The 17,597-nt window shown below is 34.9% G+C and overlaps 1 protein-coding gene across 1 annotated transcript in view; it reads left to right on the top strand.

Annotated features, from left to right (window-relative positions):
• The window catches only part of LOC107288199 (neuropilin and tolloid-like protein 1), a 79,147-nt gene that overhangs the window by 49,162 nt on the left and 12,388 nt on the right, over window positions 1-17,597 (top strand). Inside the window, 1 exon segment of the mRNA XM_029284292.1 lies at window positions 6,053-6,281. Coding sequence (XP_029140125.1) covers window positions 6,053-6,281 — 229 coding nt within the window.

Here is a 17,597-nt window from a genome sequence, read left to right as displayed (position 1 = left end):
ATATAGACAGGCTCTTATTATGGTTTTCTGACTTGCCCAATCAATCTTGTCAAAGCAAATGTACAGTAATTGATGAAACAGAATTTATCAAAAATGATTCATTATGAGGAGCTTATAATAGAGTTTTACTGAAGTTATGTGTTATTCAGAATTTGGGATAATTAAATTTCTCTTAATATATGTGGTCAAGGGTTATTGTGTTCAAATTAAAATTAAAAAAACCTTTTTCCAATTCAATCGGCATTGCTTTTTTATCATTTAAAAAAAATACCAACCTTAAAAGTGACAAGACAGTAATTTAAAACTGTAATACAATCAGGGGCTATTAATTACATATGTCATGGCTGCAGTGAGGTTATTGTATTCTTTTTGGTAACAGCTCTGCCATTTTGTAGTGACATTCCAAAGCTGAAACACCTCTGAAATTCTGTCCTTTATTTTGGTCAAAATTACAATAAGATCAAATGGTTCGTGGATTTTTCTGACATTTTAAAACAAAATGTAAAACAGTGTGTATTTTTTCCTTCAATCACATAACAATGTCTCATAAGAAAGTATTTATAATGCAGGACATACAAGTGTAGGTTTTTAAAATAAAAACTGCCATCTTGCTCCATTTGAAGTGATATTAAATAAACAAAAATGCTTGCTGGATTCATTTATTTATTTGATGTAAGGCCAGAGATTTTTGTGGCTTACATTATACATTATATTTAAACAAATAGAAACCACGTGTGTCCAGACATAATACACTCCATGTACTGGGTCGGGTACACCCAACAGCAGGGGTAGCCAACTGTGGCCATTTTACAATCTGTGAACTTGAACTCCCAGAATTCCTGAGTCAACACAGGGAGTTGAAGTCCATTGGTCATACAGTTGCCTACCCTTGCCCAACAGGGATCTAGCAGATACTCAACTCCAGGACCTGGGAGTAGAACCAGTTTTTTTAAAAAAAAACTTCTGGAGTATTATTAGTGTGGAAATAAATAGGAATAAGTAAAGCATTTTTGTAATGAAGACATGATAGCTCAAATTTCATCATTGAAAATAGTAGTGTATTATTGGATAAAACATTTACCTATACAGTTTTTGCATCTTAACTAATATGTATAGGTAGATCTCTTTCAATTCCTCTAATGGAATAGCTATATTTAGTTATTTTTGATGGGCATACGAGGTTTGCACCCGTGCTGTATTACAGTGAAAAATTAGAAAATTATCTTTGTAAAATGCTAGCAATTGTTAGTGATTTAAAAGAGAAGATTGGGATCTCAGAATTGTACATTTTCAGTGGGAACTTTTTTTAAATACAGCGGTGGAAGAAAAGAGTTGTCATTGTGATGCTACCAACTCTGTTTTTAATGCAACAGTTTAGTAATTACTATTATTATACTTATAATGTTAACCTTAAGTAATATTATTTATTATATTTATCTTGAACTAATATAAAAGAAGACTTGGTGACTCATTATTTTATTATAACAAATGCTTTGGCTAGTCTCTCCATAAGCAAATGCAAGAAAAAATTATAAGGAATTATAAACAGTGATAAATTCTACAAGAGAATGAAACATCTAATACTCCAGGCAGATAAACCTTTATTTATAATCAAAAGATTCCATTGAAGTTGTGCAGTTGCTACACATTTATAACTATACTTCATCATATAGTAGTCTCTCAGGCTGAGCCTTGAAACTGAAAGCATAATTGAGCTGTTGTTTACAAGGAAATTGTATCATGCCAAAATCAGGGCAAGTGATTTTTGGGGACCATTGGGCGCGTTTGAAATGCTAAAGTTATTTTATGGACCCAGTGTAGAAATAGGTGGGACCAAGGGATGACAATATCTGGCTTACCTTGTTTGGGCCTGGTAGTTATGTAGGTGTAGTCTGCTGTAAAGTTTGAGCAGGAGAATTCTGGGGAATACCAGAACTGCAGGCTGCAGTTGAAAGTTGGACTGCATCCCAGAAAAAGGGATTGGTGAAGAAAAGAATCCCTTAGAACTCAGACTTTACTCTTTATTAACTCAAACCTTTACCATTTATGAGGCAAAGGATTAAGTTAAAATCTATAATTAATAAAATACACAGAACCTTAATTAAATTCATTTCCTCTGTCTATAAAAATATGATTTTCATTCATACAAAAATAATGGCAACAAATAGATTTATTGCACACAGACTTTGCAAAATTGATGTAACTCTAATCCTTATTGTAAAATAATTGATGTTTTCTACCTTTTTAAAAAAAGAGTTTAAAAGCAGATTTTCCCCCATGGGCTCTTTTCTATGCTGATATTGTTTCCAAATGGTTATAGAAATGTATGGCTGCTTCAGTGATGGAGCCTAAGAGAAGAGTATCAGCTATCAGTTTACTTTTCCTTCACCATTGATTTAGTGCTTAAGCACCAGGCTAAAAAGCAGGAGACTATGAGTTCAAGTCCCACTTTAGCCATGAAAGCCGATTGGATGATCTTGGGCCAGTCTCTTTCCCTCTCTGTCTCAGCCCCCATCTCATAGAGATGTTGTTGTGTGGACGAAAGGAGGAGGAAGGGGGTGTTGGATATGTTTGCAGTCTTGAATTATTTCTAAAGCAATAAAGGCAGGATACAAACAAATAAAATAAAAATAAATATATGTTGTATGCACACACATACAAATGTTCGGTTTCACTTCAATTGGTGGCAAAAACATGCAGTCTTAGTCTCTTTTCTCTAGCTAACATGTGCAAGGAAAACCATAATATCTACATTTCTTGTCTAGTAGGAAAATGTTCTTTACCAGTTCTCTAAGTTTCTGGAACTTGATCATAATGCAGGTAAACAAAGAACCGTAACCTAAATCTTGCTTTTTTCTTATTTAAAAATATAACTGAGATGAAACACAAAATATTATTTTTAAAGCTGACTTATTGACAGAGAAACAATAACAGTAAAAGAAGTTTTTGCTTCCCTGTTGTATCGGATATAGCAACAATTGCTTTAAAGCTAATAATTATTTGACTGGAAAGATAAAGACCCCCACTACACACCGTTAGTATTTGAGTAAAACCAGGTTAAAACTCCCTAAAGTCCTCTTCTCTATTTGTAAGTGATAAACGGTCTCTATCTAAGGAATTGGAAAATAAAATCAAGACTGAAAAAAATTCTTAAGAACCCACTAAAGTACTCCAGTGAAAAAGTATTGCTATTTAAAGCATCCCATTCAGGTCTCTAAAAGAGAAGTATATACTTCTACAGGCTTCAGCAAAATAAGAAGAACCAATAGAGCAGGCATGTCAAACTTGCGACGTCATGTGACGTTGCGCGACGTATCGGAGCTTTTTGGCCATTGCTGGCAATGGGGTGGGCGCGGCTCTGGTATGATGAAACCGGCCCGTGGGCCGGCATTTTGACACCCCTGCAATAGAGGAAGGATTGGATTTTTAAAGATAGTCATTCAGACTGAACTCGTTTAGCAAGCTGTTTTATATCACATGCATTATTAGATCAACCATTATTTAACACCAATCCCATTTATAGACCAAACCATTGCTTTTAGGTCTCTTTCCAGAAACTAGTACTTTAGATTTGGATAATTAATCTTCATCTCATTATAAGTGCTAAAATAGCCAAATTTAAAGCTGATCAACTCAGAAGTGAAGAGACATAGTTTCTTAAGATGACAGGATGACCTTTCAAGATTAGGTAGGTTTTTTTTAAAAAATCATATGATCTTATTCTAATTTATTTTTTAAATTTCTATGTCACTTTCTCAGAGCGGTTTTTCACCATGTATGACTTTAAAACATAAAGAAGACATACTTGATTAAGAATGAAGTTAATTAGTGACATGATAAATCAATTAATTGGCTTAGATATTTTCTATTTCCTTTTTTAGTTCTGTAAGTTTTTGAACCTTGCTAAATGTTGTTATGGCTGTTGTAATTATGACAGGTAACTAATGAGTTTGTTGCGGATATATAATACAGTTATGAAATGTCATAAGTGATTTAGATTACTTTGTAAAATAGTATATGTATTAGGAAATAATTCAGGAGAATGAAATTACTAGAAATGCCACAATTTTAGACTTAGTTGTATTTGATTAGTCATATGTGAGATAAAAGTCTGCATTTACTGTAATGTAATCTACAGGGCATCTAGCGTAAGCTTAATGGGATGATCAAAGGCATGCCTCTTTTTATATGTCTGTCTGTCTGCTATCTGTCTGTCAAGTTTGAATATGGAACATCATGTTCTCTCTACATCTTTCTGCTTTTGGGGTGGGGGTAGGGTGAGAAGAAGGACTTATCTATTAGCAAGCACTGAATTCAGCCAGCAGATAATCATTTGACCACTTGAAGAAAATTTCAGTCTTGCTTTACTAATTCTTAGTTCAAGAAGACTGAACTAAAATAAATTTTGGTGCCATTTCTTAACTGATTAGAAAAGAAACTTACAGCACTTCCACTCACCTAAAACTGCTGATGATCTAGCAAATTATACTGTTTTGTTTTGATGAAGTTGCTATTTGTTTTAGGACAAATTGGCTTGAGAAGAACATTCATTTCAAATATCTGTGGGTCATTTTTCATCTTTTTTGAGCTAAAAATAAGACTGAGTATGTGGCCCATAGCATCAATATAGTGTTGTGGCAATGCTGAGTTCCTTTTCAGTTAGAAATGCAGTGTTTCCTTGCAGATTTAAGGTTTTTTGAAGCTAAAGACCTTGCTCAGTTGTTGGACACAATGTTTATAAAGTACTATAAATTAGTTCTGAAAATGGTCCAATAGAAATATTAAGATCTATTTCCCAAATTCACTCAATGCATACCAAATGCTATTAGATGTCTTGAACCTGGACACATAAAGGTTGTGGCAAGAATTTGGATTGATATGCTTAATTTGTTATTTTTTAAAAAAGAAACATTTATTTCTGTAGCAGTAGAGCAACTACTGATTTCTAGAAAGAATTAGATCCTTGTGTATGAAATTTTGATATTTACAATGTAGTGTAAAAGGAAAAAATATTTTCCTTGCAACCTCTTCTTTCTGTTCCTTCAGTTTTTCCTTTGGGATATACCTCCCTTGCTCCTGTCCCATTAGTTTCTATATTTCTTTGTCTTCCTATCATCCTAAACATTTCTGAGTTTAATCAAGAAGATGAGCAAAATAAGATAGCTCTTTGTTCTTTTTTATGTTTTTTCCAGAATGTTAGAAACTATTTGTCATTATTGTACTTATAAAGAAATTAAATGAGTGAGCAGTAAAAGACATTTATTTTCAATGGAAGAATGTTTCATTTCCCAAACTTCAGAAACTTAACTATTGTTTATTAGTTGTCCTTTGGATACAAGGGTTTTACTAATTATTATGGACTGATTATTTTAATTGATGATCCTGCCTTAGGTTTCATTAGGCATTGATCGATTCTACTATGCATTGCTGTGGACCATTAAAGTTTAAAGTGCAGAGAGAGATAACCTCTGTATAGGAATTTTGATATTTCACAATTAAATTACAGAAAAGTTAACAAATTCTATTATTTTAAAATAAGCAGGTAATGTTCTCACTACTTAAAGAAATAAGAGAAGAATGTCAAAGCCTTTTTCCTCTTAAATATTCCTGGATTTTAAAACAACTAATCTACTAGTTTTGAGACAATGGAAAAGAAAGGACAAACAGGAGAAAAGAGGACAAAATATTTCTTACATTTTTTTCCTTTTCTGTAAATAATGTAATGTGATGAAACTATATGAAGAAGCATATTCATTTTCTATTCTGTTCTGAGTAATATAAAGATGTTTGGTTATTGTTATGTGCATACATAGACTTGATCATTATGAGTTTGTGATAAGCGTACATGAGAAAATTCTTCCAAGGAAAAATAAATTGTTAGAAAAAAGGTTCTCAGTTCCATTCATGATCCTGTCTTCTTCCTGTATGCTACCATTCAGTAACATAAATATGATCATTGTTCACTGCTGTAGATCATTTGAAAAGCAAAAAAATGATATGAAAATGAAAGTATTGGTCTGTGCTGTCATGTTCACTGTTCTCTTTTTTATAGATATATTTACGATTCTTGGACTATGAAATGCAGAATTCTAATGAATGCAAAAGGAACTTTGTGGCTGTCTATGATGGAAGTAGCTCAGTGGAGGATTTAAAAGCAAAGTTTTGCAGTACTGTTGCTAATGATGTGATGCTGCGCACAGGTCTTGGAGTAATCCGCTTGTGGGCAGATGAAGGCAGTCGAAACAGCCGATTCCAGATGCTCTTCACATCTTTCCAAGAACGTAAGATACTTAATCAGAATTCCATTGTTATGTACTATTTAATGATGTTTTCCTTCAAACCAAGTAAATATGATGATACTGTATGTGATAACCAAGTAGGATATTTTCTGCTAAGTCTCTACAGATGCCCTATCTATATATAAAGGGAACCCCAGGTGGTACATAGCGACTTTGATTTCCTTGCTTGTCAGAAATATGTATGAGGATTAAAATATCAATGCTTACAAAGAATGAGAAATCTTTTTCAAATATACAGACATTACAAGAGTGAGTTGTTTAATATCTTAGAAAAGAGAAACAAAATTCAAAATTATTGTGGTGATTTAGAGAACTATGTCAAAAATAGAAAAACGAAGTAGAACAAAGACATGAGCAAAGCTTTCAATTAGGTAACAACCTTGATAATAGTCCTTGCGCAAAAGTTTTTATCATCGTTCTGATTATTAAAGATGAGCCAGCAGTGTGATATGGCTGCATAAATAGTTTGATTTTATTCTACAGATGTCAGAATACCTTACTTTGAATATCTAGTTTTAAACATAATTTAGTAAGAAAGATTCAGAAGAACTAGAATAGATTTAAAGAGGGATGCTAGGCTAGAAACTATAAATCGTAGGATAAAATTGTGGACTTTCCCTGTGATAGCCAATTTCTGGAGAGTCTTCAGAAAAGCCAGAATATAGGGCAGTGGTGGCGAACCTTTGGCACGGGTGCCAGAGGCGGCACTCAGAGCCCTCTCTGTGGGCACGCACACCGTCGCCCCAGTCCTAGGCTTTCAGCTGGGTTTTATAAAACCTTTTCACTTTAGGACTCCGCCGCCATGTGCAAAAAAAGAGGTTTAATCAATCAGTCAATTTCAACTTCTCGCGGAAAAAAAAAGATCTTACAAAGTTGGAATTGATTGATTGAACTTTTTAGTCCCACCCAGTCTGCCGTTACCACTGCAGCCATGCCCACCCAATGGGCCACACCCAGCCAATGGGCCACACCCACCCAGCACCCAACGATGCATATGTGGGTTTGGGTTGCAGTTTGGGCACTCGGTCTCTAAAAGGTTCGCCATCACTGATATAGGGTTAGGGTTATGAAAAGGGTTATTAAAAAAAAGTGAAGAAGTTTGGAATGTTTAGTCTTCAAAACAAGAAGACCAAAGGGTGATGTGATAATACTTTTAAAATAACAGAGAAGGTACTTCATTGAAAATCAAATTTATTTTCTAGTCTTCAGGACACAGATTAATGGATTTAAGCTCTAGAAAGACAGATTCCATTTTGTTTAAAAAGCCTTTAGTAACAGCAGTTATTATGAAACTGGGATCAATGTTGTTATTGAAAAAGGATGTGGGATCTCCTTCCGTTGATAGGTTAAGCAAAAGCAGAATGACTGTTTATCATGGATAATTTAAATTGGATTTCTTTACTGAGCAGTGGCTAAGACTCAGTGGTCTTTACTGAGCAATGGGTAAGACTCTCTAATCCTACTCATACAATCTTGAGAAAGCTGTTTTCTATTGTGTATTGAATTGCATATATCAATCCCCCACACTTGATGTCTACAAGTTAATTAAATGCACTTAAGTCTATGCAATCAAACTTATTTAAATGTCAGTACCAAATAACTAAAAATAACCAATATCCACATGGTAAGATTTATTAATATAATTGTATATACATCGAATAAACCTGATTTATAGGAGACAAATAGGAAGAATTCCTTTCTGTAGTATTGATTGTCAAAGACTGGAAGAAAACAATTGTTTAACAGAAAATGATTTATCAAGTGAAATTAAATATATGGTTTAAATTTCCCCATCCCTTTTTTTAATGCAAATCTGTATCCATATTTTAAAAATCTACTTATCCAACTGAGTGTATCTTACAGAATGGAAAGGGGTAAATGTTTTTCTGGAAGAGACTGATAAAAAAAAGTGAAGAATCAGTAGTTAGGAATGTGCCAGGAAAGCTGCCTATTTCTGAAGAGAAAAAAAAACACCCCACCAATTATTTGACATACTATCTTCTGATACAGCAGAGGCCATTCAGAGCAGCACTCTGAAAATATATGGAGAAAAGTTCTCTGAGTAATTTGGGTTGGGTTAAGAAAATTCTGGTGCATTCTCAGTAGTATTAGTAGTATTAGTTTATATGATACAGCTTAAAATGATAATTTAAAGTTCCCAGGTTCATAAATCAAGCTGACCCTAGTGATAATCTCTGCATAATTCTGATGCTGTTCCTAAGTATTTTTTCTATGATTAAAACATTCTTTAATATTCAGTTTTATTTGTTCAAATCAAAGTCATTGTTACCTTAGAGACAACTGTGAAAGCATTGGGGATTCAGTATTTTGTAGAAGTATATTTCAAAAAAGTGACACCATTCTTTAAAACCATATTGTCCAAGTGATTGGGATTATTTTTCAGCTCCATTATAGACTGTATAACAACTAATGCTAGGAAGATTTCTGTTTACCAAAAGAGCTGCCAGATTTATTTTTGTGATCTCTGTTCAGGGAATCTAAGATCTTTCTGAGGTACTTTGGTAGATGTTTACCAAGCCAAATTTTGGAGTTTAAAGTATATAAGATACTCATTTATTCAGCAACCTTGAAGAATAGTTTAAATTCTACAACAGGTTTAACTATGCTGTGAGTTGCTTATCTATTCCACATTAGTTGGATTAAACATGGTAGATAAAAATAGTAATGATATATAATGCATAGTGACAAATTAAACTACTTATGAAAAACGTGGTAATAATTACAATGGTTAAAGATACGGTGGGATTTTCTACTTCCCAAACTATAGAACATTCTGAAGAATATTGTATCACCAAAGAATTTACAGTTTGTTGGTCTAAGCAAACATAAAATTAAATGAAAATACAACAGCAGAGACAGATGGCATTTCACTGTGCTGTACATCATCTTCATAAATCACTGCATTTAGTAAGTTCATTTTGCTAGAAAAGAAGGAACTATATTATGACAGGATGGCAAGGAAAGCTGTTTCTATTGTTATTTTAAAATAGCTGGCAACTTGCCTTTATCCTACTAATTTTAACACACTGTTACCAGAGACTGAAATGTGTGAATATTAATGTAAGTAATTTGAAGAACTGATTACTGAGAGTTAAGAATTGGGAACTCCAAAACCTGGATATGAAAGCATTGGGAGATGTCATACGAAGAGGAAAGATGGAAACATGACTGTAACGAGCACTTAAAATTTCAGATTTCAGAGTGTAGACAAATTTTGAAAATATTTTTTATGGGGTATTATTGTTGTTTGGTCACTAAGTCATGTCCAACTTTTTGTGACCACATGGACCATAGCACACCAGGCCCCACAGTCCTACAGAAGGCTTTATGTACATTGGCCCAGCAGAAGCAAAATGGAGGTAATGTGAAGTGTGCATGTGTAAACAACTGCAATGTATAGGAGTGGAGCCAGGACATTTGTTCGGCTATGGGCTGCACTTTTTAAATATTACTTTTAATTTGAAGAGACCATGGAGCTTAATGATGAAACCAAAGAGACAGTGTTGGAATCTTGTGCCCATGTTTTTCATCAGAAGATAGTATTGAACTGTGAAGTTTAATGTGAAAAAATAGTATTTTGACACTAGAATCTTTGTTAAAAAGCAAAAATAGTTTACAAGTGAAGTAGGATGAAGGATCTGTTAGTTAAAGGTTTCTACTCTACAGTTTTTGGTCAGCTAAGCCACAGTACACGCAAAGAAGTTGTATTACTGTATGTAATAATAGACATTCAATCAATTTTTCATAGATTAGTTATTATGAAACTGAAAATTGTCCTTATTACTATATCAACACAGACTTTCCAAAAATCCAATGACATGGTCTAAATAGTCCTATTAAAAAAAAATGAAAGAGCTCAATTGATTCCTGCTCAGTTGCCATGAACTACCAAGAAGACTTTCAACCCTGACGATGCTGACAAAATGTCAGGCACCAAATTAAATCATGGCCTATTAGCCTTGATGCTCCTCATCACTAGATGTCACTATTAGTTTGATTAAAACAAAATTAATTTTGTTCTGTTTTGAAAGAAAGTATTTTATTATTTATATATTGCCTTGATCACTTGATAAATATAGTATCTAATACTCCTTTCTCCTCCTATTTTCCCCAAACCAACCTTATAAGGTAAGTTAGACTGAGAGAGAATGACGAGCCCAAAGGCCTAAAATGGGACTAGAACTCACAGTCTCTTGGTTTCTAGCCTGGTGCCTTAACCACTACACCAAACTGCTATAATGAATTAACAAAATTCCACATCACAAAAAATTTCACAAGTTATCTAATTTTTTTTTTTACTACAACTAAGAAACGATGTACATCTGTGTATCCAGCAGCACCTGCACTGTGGGAAAGAGGAGGGGCAGAATGATGAAAGTAAGGTCATATCACAATGAAAGTCCTCCCTCTTTCAGATATGCATCATGATGTTGCATTTATTTATTTATTTACAGGTAATCCTCAACTTAAAATCATTTGTTTAATGACCATTTGAAATTACAATGGGACTGAAAAACGTGATTTATGATAGCTTTTCACATTTACAATCATTGCAACGTCTCCATGGTCACATGATCAAAATTCTAATGCTTGGGACTGGCATGTATTTATGACAGTTGCAGTGTCCAAAGTCCCCTTTTGTGACTTTTTGATAAACATAGTCAATGGGGAAGCCAGATTCACCTAACACTCCTGTTACGAACTTAACAACTGCAGTGATTCACTTAACAACTGTGACAAGAAAGGTCATAAAATGGGGCAAAACTCACGTAACAATTGTCTTGCTTAGCAACAGAAATTTTGGACTCAATGTGGCTATAAGTCAAAGATTATCTAGCAAGTGGCATCTATAATAATGTGCTTATTATTGGATAATGGTAGTTTGTTGGCTCTGACCACAAGCAATTGGATTTGGCCTCTCTTGGAAATATTTGTGTTTCTTTGGAATCACCACTACCAGTATGTTATGTGCAAGTAATCCTTGGTTAACAATGGTAATTTGGACTGGGAACTTTGTCAGCAAACAATGCAGTTGTAAAGTACGACATTGCATGACCATGCTATCTTACAAAGATAGTTCCACTTGTGGTTATTATGCATGAAACCATATGATTGCCATTTGCAACCCCTTGCTGCCTTCCACATTGATTTTGCTTGTTGGAAGAAGACAAGGAAGGTCGCAAGTGGTGATCACATGACTGCTGGATGCTGTGTCTGTCATAATTATGAATTGATTGCCAAGCATCCGAATTGTGATCACATAACTGCAGGGGTGCTGCAACAGCTGCGACTTTGAGGATTGGCTATACGTCTTCTTATTGTATTTATGAATAGTTGCTGAATGAATGGTTAACCAAGGTCTGCCTTTAGTAGTATATTGTAGTCTGTGGAGTCTCTGTAGACATGTATAGGTCAGTGAAAAACATTATCATATCTAAGTCCATATTTTGTTTTGTAAAATTGTAAGGTTTTACATTGTTTTACTTGATACATACATTAAATGCCATTACTGAAATGGTTGGTATATGCATTCATTTATTTCTCAAATCAGTTTGTATTGAAATCATTAGGTTTATTCAGTGGCATTGAGGAGAAATATACAAATTAATTTTACATTTTAGGGGATTGCAATATCATACAGTTAGAGAATTTTCTGAGTTATTGAATCATTATAATTTCATTTCATAGCTGCATTTGCCAAAATAATACATTAGAAACCAAATTACCAATGATGAGCAATGCAGCAACTATTTTTGTATAGGACGGCTTTATAATTGATTCCTAAAAGTTCCTAAAAGTAGATGTTTGTGTTCTTCTTGAGCTCACTGTTCATTTCATTTCCTTCTAGTACATGGATGCTGTATGTTTAGATAAATAGAATATTTCTATACTATTACATTCATGTCAGAAGCACCTACCAAGACACTTCCAGGTTGGAAAGACATCACCAGTGCCCAGGGAACCCCAAGGGGGCCCCTTTCATGTCCTTGAAGAATAATTTTATGATATTATATTATTTATGATTATAAATAAAAATATATAAAACTATGACTTACAAAGAATCATTGTGTAGAAAAAAAATAAACCTTCAAAGCTTCAAAAATATGAATTAGATGGCCAAATATTAAGGAAAAAATATAATAGCATAATATCACTAAGCCAAAAAGGTATATGTGCTTCATTGATTATAAAAAAATCTTTTGATTGTGTCAATCATGTCAAACTATGGAATGAGTTTAGAAAAAAAGGGGAATCCCAGAAACATCTCATTATCCTCAAGCAAAACCTATGTACAAGGTCAGGAATCCATAGTATGGACAGAGCATAATGAAATGTAGTGGCCCTGGGTTAACAAAGGAATATAACTCTACCTACAAAGATATAGATCAAAATAGTACAGCTGACAGATTTCTCCGTGGTATTTTATGAAAGTGAAATTTGGATTTTGAAGAAACAGGTAGAAGCTTTAGTGTTGGAGGAGATTCCTGAGAATAATATGAATAGCTAGGAAAACAAAGGAGCTCAGTAGGGCACAAATGACCAGGTTCACATTATTATATTTTTGATACATTGTGTGGAGACTTAACTCTTCGGAAAAATATTTATTGTTGGGAAAGCTGGAAGAAAAGATGAGAAGAAAATAACCAGCAGCATTGGACTCAGTTCCAATGGAAAGGAGTGTACAGTTTTCAGACCTGAAACATCGTGCTTGGAACAGATCCTTCTAGAGAAAATCTATCTGCTTCTTGACTAAGAATCAACATTGATGTGAGGACACATAATTACTCAACCATATTATAAAAAAAGAAATGTCTATATTCTAACATTTACTTTTAAGGTATTTCTGCTTTATACAACTTTTCATGGTTAAAGAAGCTAAATCTCCTGATACTTTGGACTGCTTAGATAGTAACAAATTGGAAAAGACTAATCTAGGACATTTTTTTTGTGTCTGCAAATGTTAAACTGTTTCTTAAGCCTTCTCTGCTGTGACTCCTAACTTTTGGAACATTATACCAAACTCCCCAGATGAGATCTGCACCAATTGTCCTGATCTTCCATAAGGGCCTGAAGACCTGGCTCTGCTATGGGCCTGGGCCACCAACGTGTGTCTGTGTGTGTGTGTATGTGTTTGTGACTCTGGAGGTGGTTAATAGATTGAAAGAAGACTCCACATCCTGCTATGTTCTTCATGCTCCTTACCCCTCCCCCATCTTTTAATCTTTTAATGATAATTTGTAATATAACCACCGTATTTCCCCGAAAGTAAGACCTACCCTGAAAATAAGCCTGGCTTGATTTTTAAAGGTGGGCCTAATATAAGGCCTACCCCAAAAACAAACCCTAGTTTTGGGGTGAGGCACACCCCTAAAAATCAAGCTAGGGTGGTGGGGGATGGAGCTTACCATTGCAGCCAGGCCTCCCATGGATCAACACTTGCCTCGCCGGAAAAAGCAGCTTCATTTTGCAGCTGAGAATGGCACTCGGACTGCATTTCCCAGTCAAGAGGCCTTTCTGGAAGACCTCTACAACTGAGAACCGGACAATATGGGAGGCACATAAATCCAAGAAATAAACAAACAGTGGCTTTAGCTCTATCTAATCATTATTCTTCCATTGTAGGCTAGAAAGAGATGTCATTGCATTTTATTTGTACTTCCTATTGTATACTATCCAAACTAGTGAGGGTGACATCACATCGGGGGGGGGGGGGTTGGATCATAGTCATACAAACTTTCTAATCACTCTTGTTAATTACTTTTTTAATTGTCTCAATTTCCATCTAGAATATTTTGTAAATAAAGATAGTATGTCTTAAAACTAATGATAAGCTCTTGACGGTATTATATATAATGGTAGTATAACTTGGCATATCAAAGAGACCAGGTCAGGATTTCACAAAGATTACAAAGTTTATTGTTATAGACTAACAACATTTTGAATATCTGTCAGAATTTTCTTCTGCCCATTTTGCACCCAACAGAATCAAGGTTTTTACTTTTATGACTTTCTCATCATGTCTTCCCCATTCTCAGATGTGTTTTGTTTTGCTTTAAATGCTCCTGCATATCTTGATCAAAATTTATATCTGCATTTTTCCGCAGTGGCACAAACATTTACTAGCAAGTTAATTTTAATTATAATTTAAGTTAATTTTTTTGAACTTAACATTATTGTATTATGGCAACAATACAACTATATTTTTTATTATTATTTTTAATGAACTGTTAAAATGGCAGTACCGTCATTGGGCGATTTTGGATAAGTGATGTCTGCAGAGGGGGGAAAATAAGTCAGACTAATGAAAGTAAAATTGTGTTGCAACGCTTGGCCCGCCCCTTTTCCAGATGTATCACAATATCAGATATATGCCTGAAAGAGGTGGAGTTTGCAGCCCAGTGTTCCATTCACAATAGCAGTGAAAGCTGGGTTGGATTCTTAACTTCAAGTACTTCATTGCCACATCACAAGGTGAGCTGCATAAAAGATGAGAAAGCATCCTTTATATGGAATTCCGCTCTTCTGTCATTGTTACATTTAACTACCAGTACCTTTTTGCACTCAAGAAGTAAGGTCCTTTGGGTCCTTAAATGAGGACTTGTAATCCCAGAGAACTTTTGAGAAGGCAAAAAAAAAAAAAAAATGACTTAAAGATAATTCTTTCAGGAACTGTTATAGTGAGAGATTTTTGCAACCTAAAGTTAGTTATTGGTGTACAACATCATTCTGGCTTTATAAATTTTTTTTACAGATCCTTACATATTTGAGTGGTTGTTCTATATTCTTGTCCTCAATGATTTATTTATTTATTATTTAGATTTGTATCCCGCCCTTCTCCCGTAGGATAAACAGGAAACATGTTTCTTGAGACCCAATAGTAAAATCAATTCATATCCTTGGGTTTAAATCATATGTGTGGCTCCTTTAGACTTAGGTTGCCACCTTGTGACCAGTGTTTGCAACAGAAAACCATAACTTTCATTGTTGGAAAAATCGATAAATTAGATTTTTCTCATGAACTGTGAACATTTGAAACTTTGCATTTTTGACCAATTTACAATGTATTCCCTGTGGAATAAACATCTTATTAGAACAGTACTGCCTTTGAACATGCTGTCTGCTGCTCTATTTCTAGCGTCCAGTATATCAGCCTGGATGTCCCTGGGAAAGATTGAGATCTTGGTTTCAAATGAGAAGAATCATTTGAATCATTTGAATCATTTCCTGAATTTACCACTTTCCTTCTCTTTCTTGCTATGAATCTACTGAGGTTTTTAAAGCTTGCATCAAAGTAAACGGTGTTTGGATCAACAACTTAAGATATGCTGACGATACAGTTCTGCTTGCCAGTAAGCGTGAAGACCTTCAGTTCCTCATCAACAGAGTCACAGAAATATCTGAAAAATATGGCTTGAAGCTTAACACCTCAAAAAACCAAGATCATGGTCGTCAGCAAAGAACCCGTTAATTTACCACCAATAAATTTGGAAGGAATACCATTAGAAAAAGTTGAAAGGATCACGCACCTTGGTTCTAATTTACATCAAAGCTGGGATATGACGATAGAGAAAGCTCGAACAGCATTCTTCAAAATGAAAAAGGTCTTCTGCAGTCATGACATAAGCCTAAGACTGAAAATCAGGCTTGTCAGATGTTATATTTTTTCTATCCTGCTCTATGAAGTAGAGAGTTGGTCTCTGACAGAAGGCCACCTGAAGAGACTAGAAGCATTTGAAATATAGATTTACAGGTGGCTGTTAAGTATAAGCAGGGTTGACAAGATCAGAAATGAGGAGGTGATAAGCCTCCTGGGAAAGCCAAGGAAAATCATCAAAACAATTAAAAAACGAAAGTTAGAATATTTCAGATATGTGATGCGACACCCAGAAAAATACAGTATACTCCATTTAATTCTCCAGGGAAAGATTGAAGGCAAACGAGGTCTAGGCAGAAGAAGAACATCATCATGGCTTCAAAATCTAAGGGACTGGTTTGGACAAAACTGAGCAGCATTTTTTCGTGTGGCTGCTGATAAAAACAGGATCGTCAACATGATCGCCAATGTCCGATAACGGATATGGCACAAGAAGAAGAAGAAGAAGAAGGCCTGCTGGGAATTATTATCATAATCTCACTTTCCTTGCGTGCCCATTCCTGCCACCCTCCAGAAAAATAGGTATAGATCCCCATTTTTCTCATTAGATGTTATTATGTCTCCATTGTTTATCTTGTCCAACAATTTGCAAAAGAAGGTTGAAGTGAAGCTGGCAAGACAGTAGCTTTTGATGGATGGTCCTGTACTGATAGGAGAAACACAGGTATATAAAACGAGTGAGCAGCTGGACAAAAAAGCATGGGAGATATTCTCTTTGTATACAATTACTGTAAACATGATAATTGTTGGCATGTATAGAGCACTTCTAAGCATGTCTATTTGTTCAATGGCTTTTATTAGGATTTATTCTAGGAAAAGGTGCATAGGATTACAACCCCCAACTCCCTTTTCCTGGTTTTTGGTGGTGTGCTGGTTGTGGGTGGGTGGGAGAGGTATTTTGTTCAAATGTAGGAACCAAGATTACTTTTAGAACTTGCTTTGCTGTTCTTTCTGTATTGTTTTTACAAGTACTAATCAACTTAATCAAGTTACAAAAGAAAGTGTTCCTGTCCCAGAAGATACCGGTGCTCTGTGCCTAATAATTTGCTTAGCATCATTGCCATTAACTATATAACTGCTTGTTTTCATTCTATTCATTTCCCTTTCTTTTACCTCTCTGCTCATCTATTTGCACCTTCCTTTCCATGAATTCCATCATCCACCCATTCACTTTTCCAAGTGAGACTGTCTGCTGTCTAACCTGTTCGAAATGATAGAAGTTTGCAACCCAGTCCTCAACTACTGGGATGCCCAGCAGGGAATCGAAAAGCAGCATTGCAGCAGATGTATCAGTGGTTTTCATTTTTAAAAAAATTCGCTACATGAAGAATCTGACCTTGCTGAAAGCTAATTATTACTGCTCTGTTGTTATTTGTTAACAACAATCTTTCATATCAGGATCTTTGATATAGGTCAGTGATGGCGAACCTTTTAGAGACCGAGTGCCCAAACTGCAACGCAAAACCCACTTACGTATCGTTGGGTGGGTGTGGCCCATTGGGTGGGTGTGGCCTATTGGGTGGGCATGGCCCATTGGGTGGGCGTGGTGGCAGTGGTAACTGCATACTGGATGGGTCTAAAGTTCAATCAATCAATTCCAACTTTGCAAGATCTTTTTTTTC

This window comes from Protobothrops mucrosquamatus, unplaced genomic scaffold, assembly GCF_001527695.2.
Source record: "Protobothrops mucrosquamatus isolate PMUCROS unplaced genomic scaffold, P.Mucros_1.0 scaffold498, whole genome shotgun sequence".
In the NCBI taxonomy this organism is placed as follows: Eukaryota; Metazoa; Chordata; class Lepidosauria; order Squamata; family Viperidae; genus Protobothrops; species Protobothrops mucrosquamatus.
Note: the sequence above shows the minus strand (reverse complement) of the source record. Positions and strands in the feature narration are given on the sequence as shown.